Consider the following 12500-nt stretch of genomic DNA (forward strand, 5'->3'; position numbering starts at 1 on the left):
TTATAGCTTTATCAGAAGAAAGAATTAACAAAGTATGGCATGATTAAAAATATAAAAACAAGATTCCAAACTCTAGACACCAGACAATTGTTGCTGAACTACTGAGTTGGAATAGGAAAGAAAACCGTGGATGATTGCCTAAACTAAACCGTCTATCATGAGGGATTTCCCTCTTTGCGAATCATCTGTGTCTGCTCTTCCTTTCGTACCAATTGTCCAATACACATTTGCAATGTTTGCTATCATCTCATATCTTCACACATGATTGAACAGAATCAAAGGCTATATTTCTTGTGTAGCAGATCTGACTAACAATTTCCGACATGACTATTTCTTTGTATTTTAATTATACCATTGTTTACCGGACAATTTTGGCAAAATGCTTTTATAAAAGTAAATACGAATAATTGACTGAGAACCGAAATATGTTCTTGTTCTATTTTTGCTTCTGAACTTTTTTTAATTAGATTATTTTGCAATAGAGAGGTTATAGTAATAAGGTGTTTGGCATTTCACCTATACTGCTATTATTTATTATTTTTGTGGGGGTACGGGGTGGTGGAGAAGTTAAAGCATTAAGCTGTGGTCCAGAAAATCCTGTGTGCAAGGCCCGCTTAAGGCATTTTTTTTTTCTTCCTTGCGCTTTATTATTAATCCCCAATCTCTAATTTTGGATAATATAGGTGATTCCCTTTGACATCAGAGGATTGTTTAATGATTGGATTATCTCTATTCCTTCATGGAATACCTAGACGACAGCATCTCACAATGTTGCACAGATGGGTGTAATTATTATTATTATTATTATTATTATTATTATTATTATTATTATTATTATTATTATTATTATTGATGTCTGGTAATATAGCAGATAGAAATAAAAAAATTCTAACAATTTTGGAAAAGATTGTTTACAGGCCTGCATCTAAATGTTGTGGTGATTGCTTATCTGTTTATATTATTACAGGCTGCCCTCTCAACTTTTCTTGTTGTAATAAGGTGTTTGACATTTCACCTATTTTATTATTAACACAGGCGGTGGGGGGGGGGGGGGGTTCAGGTATTGCACTGTGGTCCAGAAGTCTTGATTTGATCTCCACTCAGGCACTTTCATTTTTTATCCCTTTTGCGAAAGTATTAAAAAAACTCCAAGCCCAATTTGTTCAATTTGAACAACATGGATGACTCCTGTTGACATGTAATATTCCTTCACTTCATGGAATGCCTAGGCAATGGTACACACGATGTTATGTGGCAGCGCATAGTTTATATTTTTAATGTCTGTTGATGCTAAGGTAGCCGATGGTTAAAAGAAAAATTAGTCTTCGGCAATTTTAGGAAAAGATAATTTACAGGCCTGGCACTATTGTGTTTCAAGCCTCATTCCACTGGTAACCTCTTTCGTTGTTGTTCATATTCCTTTTTCCCCCCCCTATACTCAGATCCTTGATCCACTAAGATTTCCGTAGGTGCTTGCGTCACTTCTCCTTTTACAGGACTTTAGGCATTGTAAAATTTAATTATCTGGTTGCTCAGTTTCATTGCCTTAGTGATAGTGTAAATTGGACATGCTTCATTATGTTTTTGTCAAAGAATGAATGAAAAAAGTGGTCATTCAGAGCCATTAACCCTGTGCAGTCGGAGTTTATCCCGGTTTCTATAGCGTGAAACAGACAATAGCAATTGATTGCTAACCGTTAGATAGGACGCTAGTCTATCACAAAGTACTTTCCATCAGGTCTGACAGACCTAGCTAACCAATCACTGCTAGGTGGACAGGAAGTTCAGAAAATAATCTCGACTACACCAGAGATCGATCTCAGTCCCTTTGATTGTGAAGCGAGTGCTCTACCAACTGAGCTATCAGGACCCCCCAAAGAATACAAACTAAAACGATGCTGCTTTTGTAGCCTATACGATAGTAATTAGTTTGATTTCTGATATAAAGTTGAATTTGAAAATCTTTCGTGTCAGCTAGTGACCAGCGTTGACTTTGTTTTCAATTAATTTGTCAATACGGTTTGTGTTTTCTATCCTTTTTGTTGTTATTCAAACCTCTCCTATCCAACCATAGGAAAATCGTCACATTCGTTACGATGCAGCCGACAATTTTCTCGTTCTGATTTCTCTGGTACATCACAAAATTTATAGAAATGCTTTGATTACAGTTATATATACTAACCACTGTGTTGTAGAGCTCATTTTGCTGGACATCATTATGTATAGAATGCACTAGTTCCTTTTTTGTTTGATTAGGAAAAAACAACTTTGGCTCTGTCGGAAAAACTTGTGATATCGTCTAACAGGCGTCATGTCTCGTTCTACGTTTTGCTGTTGGTCAGGGTCCCTTTTAGTGAACATTGCGCTGTATAAAAGCTCAAGTTTGTTTTGTTTTTTTTTGTGTTTTTTTTTTAATATAGCTAGAATTTTCACAGTATCTTCCTGTCCATTCTCATTTTCAATAAGTGATGAAGGAAAAGACAATGAGAAAAGTATTGGACGCTGTTACATTTTGGATATTTTCCAACTACACCCGATTCCGTTTAAAATTGTATATGTATCTTTTTCAAAGTCATGTATCCTACCTGGAATTATTTTAATAATTATGATAAAAGATCTTTATTGTCCATAAATATATCTTTCCCATGGTGTATGAGTTGTGTCAAATGTGGCCAATAGTGATGAAGTAAACAGATGTTAATCACTCGCCACTTTAAATTGTATTATTTGTAGATTACCATATTACTGATACCAAAGGTTTTCCAACTGGAGTCCATTTTTTTAAGATAGAACTTTTATATAGCACAATATCCACTAAATTTGCTTCTGGAGCTCAGGGTTGATGGGAGGGGGGGGGGGGGGGGGGAAGAGAATTATAAAATACAAACCGACTTCTCCTGGGACGATCTCTCTCCCTTTACGTGTGAAGTGAGTGCTTTGCCAAGCATTTGGGTTCCTAAATTGAAAGATAAAATTTTGGGAGATATATTTATGAACAAAGACACTCAGCTCTATGAATCATTTCAATGTTGTAGCCTTCGTTTTATTGGCTTTGTTGTTGTTGTTTTTTTTTTTTAGAGAAAGAGAGAGAGAACTATTGATTGTTAGTAAATGAAACTTGATATTTTTTGTTTCTTAAAATATAAATCCAATCAGTGAAAGATAAAATGGTATAAATATGATTATTTGCTGGTTATTCATCGTAGAAAATTTTAACTTAAAACTTGAGCATTTACATAGGGAAATATCCACTAAATGCGTTCAAAGCGCTTTACAAGGGGTCCCTAGCCAACAACAACACGTAATATCTAGGATGAGATATGATGCCTATTTGGCGATCTTACAGTTTTTAGATATTTTTTTCTGACTTGAACTAGAATGATTCTGTACACCTAAATAATGATGAAATGGAGAGGGTTTCAGCAGAGGTGTGTCAGGTGGTTAACCTGGCAAATAGAATGTAGTTCAAATTTCAAGATTTTACTAGAACATGTGATGTTAATCGTATTTCAGGTAAATACACTTTGTATCAAGCAGAAATGAAAAAGCTGTTAAGAACGCAAAGAAGAAAATAGCAATAATATCAAAGCAAAAGAGTAAAGAACATTTTAATAAAAAGTAGTGAAACACGACTACCACCATATGTGGTTGTCATGACCGGTTTTCTACATCTGGTTCAGGATAGGTAGAATATGGGAAATGATCAAGAAAAAGTCTTCACTGAGGTAGGCGTTCTCCATATTTGTAGAGGACATATTATGGGCGGTTAAAAATGCCATGAATCCAGGCATCACCTGAATAGTCTGGGAATGTTCGTCGGGTAATAATAAGAGTAAAAACAGAGTCAACACTCGACTAATTTCAATCAACAATTCATTGTGAGTATTGTAGTAAGAAGAGCGTGGAAAATGAAGGCATTCCCATTGTGACGTCACAAACTCACAGGCAGAAATAACACACAACAGTAAATGGAACTCACAGTGACACCCAACATGAAAACAATTCACAACAAGAACTCAATAGCCAAACAACAATATAGATAGTATAGGGCTTGGCTAAGAAACTCATAACATTGCCATCCGGAAGTATAACGGACCAACACACAAAACTGTGTGTATCCATGAACGTCTATAGTCGGGTTAATCCAGTTCAGTGAGCATTACTCATAAACGCCGATGGCAAAAAACAATAACAAAGTCCTGAGTGACGTCATCTTCGAACTATCTATACTGGAACAAATTGAAACACAACAATAAAGACGCTCCCACGTGGTCTTCAATTGTATCTGTTGTCATGGTTGTCTCCCTTATACATAGTAAACGTCTATCTTGTGCTAATGAAGTACTTTTCATCAGCTCTAATAGACCCAGTTACCATTACGTGGACAAAGTGGTCGGGGGAATAAAATACTGTACCTGTGTTTTTGAATGACAATGTCACTTGGGTGTGAATTGTTCTCATAGCTCACTTTGTTTTTGGGTTGTTTTCTTGGGGGTTTAAAAAATAAATTGTTCAAGCACCATTTTATTCAGCACACAATGTCGTGTTTCGTGTTTCCTTTGAATCTTTAAAAAATAAATGGTATTTGAATACAGGAGATCTAATGTAATAAAAAATGACATCCAGCTAACTTGGTCGATAAATACAGGAGATTAATTTATTAAGAAATGACATCCAGCCAACTTTACCAAAGCATTTTCTTCATGTGGGGTACCTCCCCCCCCCCCCCCCCCCCCCAACTTCTCCTTAAAGTATAGATAATTCGAAGATGACGTCACTCAGGTCTTTGTTATTGTTTTTTGCCATCCGCGTTTATGAGTAATGCTCACTGAACTGTATTAACCCGACTATAAACGTTCCTGGATACACACAGTTTTGTGTGTTGGTCCGTTATACTTCCGGATGGCAATGTTATGAGCTTTTTAGTCTAGCGCATACTATCTATAGTGACCATGAGCTATCTACGTCTTTTGTCGTCAGCCTATCACGATTGCTTTCGTCTACTTCAACTACAAATCTTTTCACTGTGACATTTGGAATTCTAATAACACCGTCAGTATAATGGCGGAACCCCGGAATTAATGACGATATAACACTATTTATAAAAAGCTCAGAGTAAATTGAAACAGCCTTGAACTTGCTAAAAAGAGGATGTAAATAACGCATGTTTTGTAAGAGGAGAAAAGCCTAAAATAATAATAATAAATAAATAGTAACAAATTTGGGAGCAGGCACTAGTGTTAGATAAAGGTATGAGAGAGTATGTGTGAAACAGTGCCAGGCAAAGGCAGGGGAAAAAATACGAGAAAACAAACAATCCAAACAGGTATATATATATATATATATATATAATATATATATATATATATATATATATATATATATATATATATATATATATATATATATATATATATATATATATATATATATATATATATATATATATATACCTAGTACGGTACTGTGAATATCTAGATTTTGCGATTTGTTTTGTGTGTTGACACAGCTGAGAAGATTAAACATCTTAAATGACATTCTCATGAAAACAAACCTTATCTCTGGACGAAGTCTGTGTTGACATAATGGCATGTCCTAACCTTGTCCTCGAAATGGAAAGAGATATGCTTGAATTAATTGACTCCCTGTTTTTATAATTTCAGTTGATGTGTTTGTAACAGTAACAGGCAAAGCCGTTTTTAACATTTATTAGTTGCTGTTTTTTGGGTTTTTGTTGGGGGTTTTTGGTTTGTATTTTTTTGTTCTTTTAGGGTACCATTATCGCGCTTATTATTGTACACTATCGACTTGATATTCCACGCTATCCACTACACTGCTGGATGGTGTCGATTGTAATTGTAGAGCTTCCTTCTCGTGGCCAGGCGGAGGTTTCCGTAACAGTCGGGTCCTTTGTTTTCAACTCCCAATCGCCGCAACAGAAGTTAGTATTTTTTTATTCCTTATCTTCTCCTGACACTTCTCTACTCATTTATATATAAATATATATGATTTCATCATATCTCGCATATTTCTTTTCCTTTCTAGGTTTCTTTGTTTCCTGACAACAGGTGAAATAACATCCCATTTATTCATTGGCTACTGCCTGTAGTGTACCAAACCAACCCGTCTATAGTCCTGACCTGCCTGCTTCAAATGTTAAAAATCCGTCGTTTTCAGGGGGAAAAAATAAAAGTTACTACAATTAACTTTAGAAATTAATCTTTGACATTTAGCAGTATTAAATATGCCTTCAAAACCCTGAATATATGCTTTGGGGCACCAACGTTTTCTTTTTTTAACACATTGTATTGAATCAAAAATGTCTATTTAATTCTGCTGTTTTACGAAATGTTCGAGCTCGTCGGCAGGTCTGATATTCCCATAGCCAGACAATTGAAGTGTAGGCCTACAGCATCTTCACATTATACATACCGTCCTCCTCTGCGGATCTCAAGTGATCTCAACACGGGCTTGGAATTTTTTGACCACTCAATTCGATCCTTAAGGGTCCCCCCGACATACAAGAGACTACTGATCTTACAATATTATGTTATATCGGCTGCCCTGCTCTACTCTTGTTTTATAAAAAAAATTGGCCAGAAAACTCGTCCTTTAAAAATATCAAAATGGATTAAAGTGACCCTCGTATTATCAAAAAAAAATTCAAACCTGAGATTTTACTCCAATGTGAAGGCCGTTTTAATATTAATAGATCGATGTTTGAAGGGCGAGTTTTCTGGTCAAAATAAAAAAAACAACAAAACATGTTTGGTTTGTTTTGTTTTCAGAGTGTGGCAAGCGCTATGTTCTTATACCATTTAATAGACATATACACACACACTCTCTCATATCAAGAAGAATTTGTTTTATTTTTGGTTTGTTTTTATTTTTTTTCTAGAAGCATTACACATTCCATAGATCGTAGGGTGTTTGAAAAGGCAAACAAATAGTACCGAGGTGCTTTATTTGATTCAAGTGATATTTGTATTAATTGTTTTTTTGTTTTGTTTTTTTCCTTTTCACTCCAACCAATCCCTGAATTGAATTGACATTTTCAAATATTTACCCGAGTGCGAAGAGCTGAAAAATTAATATTTATTCGTTGTTTAATCTTCTATATACCGTATTATAGTCTCTCTCTCTCTCTCTCTCTCTCTCTCTCTCTCTCTCTCTCTCTCTCTCTCTCTCTCTCTCTCTCTCTCTCTCTCTCTCTCTCTCTCTCTCTATCTATCTATCTATATCTATCTGTCTGAATCTCTCTTTCTCTCTCTCTCTCTCTCTCTCTCTCTCTCTCTCTCTCTCTTACACACACACACACACACACACACAAACAAACACACTCATTCTCTCCCTCTCCCTCTATTTCCACAGATACATTTCAAAGAAAGCGACGGATTTCATACAGGTTTCTATTATAATTTGTTTGGTTTGTTTGAATTGTGCCTGGCCCTGATACGATCTACTTCCCATCTCTAAGGAATTCCTGACCTTTAGATAATTCATTGTGTTGCAACCTGCAGCCATCCATCCATCTAGTAACTGTGTTTGTGTGTGTGTCGTGTGTATGTGTGTTCCTTGTGCATTCGTCAATCGACAAAATTCATGGAAGAAAATCACTCCCCTTCGAATCATAATGGAGGAGGAATGCGGAGTCGAGCTTTAACCATTCCTGCCCCTGACAATTGCTCCACGTTTTCATCGGCCGAGAGACGCCGTGCCAACTACCTCCGTCGACTCCAGAATAGAAACGGATTCAGTGCTGCTGCTGCTGGTGGTGGTGGAAACTTCGTTGTTGGGAATAATATCAGTGGTGTTGTCATTGGTGATAATATCAATGATGGTGATAGTGGAAGTGGTAGCAGACGGGACACCGGGGTTGTTTTAGACAGATGTCAGTTCCCGCCCATGGGTTGGCTAGATCTGCATTACACTCAGAGACAAGAAGAGGTGAGCCAGTTATTATTTGAATTACTGTTTAATATCATTATCGTCATCATCATCATCATCATCATCATCATCATTATATCGTCATTATCAGCATCACGAGAGAATGGAAGAGAAAAAAGAGAAAGAAAGGGGGGGGGGGGAGTTAGACCCCCCCCCCCCCCTCCCCCCTAATAAAAAGAAAGAAAGAAAATCAAAATCAAAATTAGAATACCAGTAGGGATGAGCGACACGACTGTATAGTTGTTTTGTTTTGTTTTGTTTTTTAGTTGTTTTATTTATTTATTTTTTTGATATACAGTGTGACGGTCATATTTGGCCAAATTTTTCAAAAACTGTTTTTTGTTGTTGTTTTTTTTTGGTTTTTTTTAGGGGGGTGGGTGGGGTGGTTGTTGTTTTTTAATGTATATATTTATTTATTTATAATTTATAAAGAGCACGACAGAACACGCATCTAACGTGATGGGATTGAACCCATGTATTATTGGATTTTCAGGGCAAACAGAATCATTTCCGTAAATCACTCCGGCAGGAAAATCAAATCCCCAGGGCTGTAGTCTTCAAATCGCTCGAGTTTCAACTCCGTGTTTATTTTCCTAAACGCCGCTACGCCAACTGTAGTATCTCTCCACCCGATCGATAGAATATTTAATCTAACCTTTACACGCTTGAAGCAACAGGGATGTATAATGTATTGGAAGTAACAAGGATGTCATTGGGAGCCATTGTAAAGAAGGGGGGGGGGGGAGTGTTTATATTGCGCAATCTCCACCTAACGTGCTCAATGTCCTGTACAAGGAGTCCTCTAGCCTACAGCAATACTTAACATGTAGGATGAGACATGACGCCTGTTTGAGGATATTACACTTTTTTTTTCTCCGACAGACAACGCTGATAACGACCAGGTACTTATTTTCATCTGAGTACCGTGAGAGAATTTGAATAGAGAGCGTTTTCAAAGGACTCAATTACGCGCCTCTTTAGATTCTATCTGAAGACGGCACAAGACCACATGGACGCGCGAAGCGATGGAGAAAGAGAGAGAGAGAGAGAGAGAGAGAGGGGGGGGGGGGGGGGGGTATGTATCGGTGTATGTGTGTGTGTATGTATCGGTATGTGTGTGTGTGTATCGGTATTTGTGTGTGTGTGTGTGTGTGTTTGGTTCTGTTTATGTCGCTAGGTGTCCTGCTAGCCGATGTCATCCACATGGAAATCAATTATCTCTTTCAGAAGTATTCTATGTACTTTTATTATTCTTACTACTGTATAACATTTTATCATACCGGTAACAATTCTACCAGCTGTTTGGACTGTCACGAGACATTTTAATTATTTGTTTTTCCATCAGGACTTTTGACGCGAATGATTTGTCACTTTATTTCGCTTTTGTCGTTATTTTTACTTATTTTTTAAAAATTTCTTTGGAGTGAAATGGGAGGTTTGAATTAATTTTTTTTTCTCGAGACTTGTAACGTGAGTGAACTGGTTTGTCGGGAAATTCCCTATTTTTTTGTCATTTTTTAAACTTTTTTTTTTAGTGGCTTTCATACCGGTAACAATTCTACCGGATGTTCAGAGTGAAATGTGATCTTTTGAAGAAAAAAAAATTCATGAGGATTTTTAACGTGAGTGAAACTGATTTGTTTGTTTATTCCGCATTTGTCATTATTTGTATTTTTTTCTTATTATTTGTTTCATAATAATAATAATGATAATAATAATGATAATAATAATAATAATAATGTTCGGAGTGAAATGTGAACTTTAGATTATTTTTTTTTCTTGGGGGCTTTTAGCGTGAGTGAAGCTGATTTGTCTGTTAATCTGTGCCATAATTCTTATTAAAACTGGGCGTTGAAATAGAAGGTGAATTGGGAAGGGGGTCCGAATTAACCAGTAGATATTTGACCAATCAGACTATAGAATTTGTGACACGCCTTCACACATGCTCGGACAAACATAGTTGTTTGTTTAAAAACAATAACGTGAATGAAATCGACATCTCTCTGTTCATTGTTGTTGTTTTAATACGGCCGATTGGGTGACTAGTTATCACACCATTTTCTCGATCATGGTATAAACATTTAAATTTACACATGGTTTTACTGTGTTGGTTCTATTGATCGAGCGGTAGAACAGTGGGTATTTTACTCAGACGCATACCACCGATAGTAAAGCCTGTGTAATTCACTATGTTTACCAATCACTGTCATTGTTTACATTATGACGACTGTCCGAGAGGTGTGGTTATCTAGGTGTCTATAGATAGTATGCAGATGACGTCACTCAGGCCTTTGTTATTGTTTTTGCCATCCGCGTTTGTGAGTTGTTCTCACTAAACTGTATTAACCAGACTATAAAAGTTCATGGTTACACAGAGTTTGTGTGTTGGTCAGTTATACTTCCGGATGGCAATGTTGTGAACTCCTTGGCCAAGCGCATTCTATCTATTGGAACAATGTCCGGATTGGAACAGCCCACCCTAGTATTTTTAATTCCTTCATTACAATGCACCATGTCTGTACTTCGATGCTGATTTGATGATAATAATAGAAGGAAAGAAATTTACGTCAATCAAGTCTTTTGTTATTAATTTTAGACAGCCATTTTTAATGAGTAGTTTTCACTAAATTATTGATGTTTTGCTTTTAGTTAAAAATCGTATAACAGATAGTTCGAAGATGACGTCACTCAGGTCTTTGTTATTGTCTTTTGCCATCCGCGTTTATGAGTAATGCTCACTGAACTGTATTAACCTGGCTATAAACGTTCATGGATACACACAGTTTTGTGTGTTGGTCCGTTATACTTCCGGATGGCAATTTTATGAGCTTCTTAGCCAAGCGCATACTATCTATAACATCCGCTACCCGGACATAACGTACCAACACACAAAACAGTGTGTAACCTTAAACGTGTAGTCTGATACATTTGTTGAGAACTTCTCATAAAAATGGCTGCCGAATATCAAAAACAAAGAGCGGAATGACGTAAATTCCGTTCCATCTATTTCAACCAGACTTTTGATAGAATGCGCTTGGCCAAGGAGTTCACAACATTGCCACCCGAAAGTATAACGGACCAACACACAAACTCTGTGTAACCATGAACTTTTATAGTCTGGTTAATACAGTTTAGTGAGAACAACTCACAAACGCGGATGGCAAAAACAATAACAAAGGCCTGAGTGACGTCATCTGCATACTATCTATAAACGTTCAAGATTACACATTGTGTGTTGGTATGTTATATCCAACTGGCGGATGTTATGGATATTTTAGCTAAATACCTAGCATCAAAATATGAAACTTGTCGCTTACGATATTACACACATGAAATCAACTACGACGATTTCTCCAACATTTACTTGTGTAATCTCCCCCCCCCCCCCCTCCTAGTGTACCACTTGGTAAGGAATGCATAGCGGCCAACTATCCTTTCAGATCGTGTGCGCTTGGCAAAGAAGCTCACAACTACTCATAAACGCGGATGACAAAACACAATAACAAAGATAGTATGCGCTTGGCTAAGAAGTTCACAACATTGCAATCCGGAAGTATAACGAACCAACACACAAATCTATGTGTAACCTTGAACGTGTATAGTCTGGTTAATACAGTTAAGTGAAAATAGGATTCAATAGTCTGATGTCCCGTCGCCCAGTAACGAGCAGCTTGGTTCTCAACAAAGAAAATCGGTACTTTTTATTCTCTATGCTGGCTAGACCGTTTTCACGTGTCATATTATCAGAATGTACAAAAGTCAAAACATGATCAGATTTATGATGTTTTCTCCCCTGGACACACTTTTATGCTCGTTGGAGAATTAGTTCATAAGGGCACCCGCCATTGTTCCGATAGTTTAGAACCAGTTGCTAAGTTACTATGCGTCATTACGAAGGAAGTGACGTCACGGCTGTTGAAGGCTATTACTCATAAACGTGGATGGCAAAGAAAAAAAATAATAATAAAGACCCGAGTGACGTCAACATCATTCTATCTATAAAATCGGGACTGTCCCGATTTGACAATCTGAGAAAAACATTTAAAGAGAGAAGAAAAAAATGGGACTATTTATGTGTAGGCGTGTATCAGGTTATGAATTTATTTATTTATTTTTATTTTTTTTGACGAGCAAATTAAATCAAGAAACAGAAAAAAGGGTTAATATCTAGATTGTATTCTAATCTAGTCCAAACAAGCTGCTGTTTTGGGTCATGGAGTGTTAGTGTTATCTGTTGTGTCGTCGTCCACTTTTAGCTCTTTGAAAAGTTGGCCGTTAAGGGATTGGCGACATGACTCGGTTGTCCCAGAAGTCTGTCCTCTAGATAGTATGCGCTTGGCTAAGAAGCTCTTAATATTGCCATTCGGAAGTATAACTGACGAACACACAGAACTGTGTGTATCCATGAACGTTTATAGTCAGGCTAATACAGTTCAGTGAGCATTACTCACAAACGCGGATGGCAAAAAACAATAACAAAGACCTGAGTCACGTCATCTTCGAACTATCTATAGAAGCAGTGAATGAGTCCGCAACGCAGTGGGTGGAGAGTG

General features: G+C 36.9%; 1 protein-coding gene across 2 annotated transcripts in view; it reads left to right on the forward strand.

Annotated features, from left to right (window-relative positions):
- Positions 1-12500, forward strand: part of LOC144959071 (inositol-trisphosphate 3-kinase homolog) — a 43950-nt gene that overhangs the window by 1257 nt on the left and 30193 nt on the right. For both annotated transcript variants that reach the window (XM_078891443.1, XM_078891444.1), the window contains exon 2: positions 7372-7947. Coding sequence is in view for 1 of the 2 variants with exons in the window: in XM_078891444.1 (XP_078747570.1) it covers positions 7603-7947 (345 nt within the window). In the remaining variant the exon portion in view is untranslated. The remainder of the gene's footprint in view (positions 1-7371; positions 7948-12500) is intronic.

Source organism: Berghia stephanieae, chromosome 13, assembly GCF_034508935.2.
Source record: "Berghia stephanieae isolate SIO BIC M18660-M18661 chromosome 13, UCSD_Bste_1.3, whole genome shotgun sequence".
Classification (NCBI taxonomy): Eukaryota; Metazoa; Mollusca; class Gastropoda; order Nudibranchia; family Aeolidiidae; genus Berghia; species Berghia stephanieae.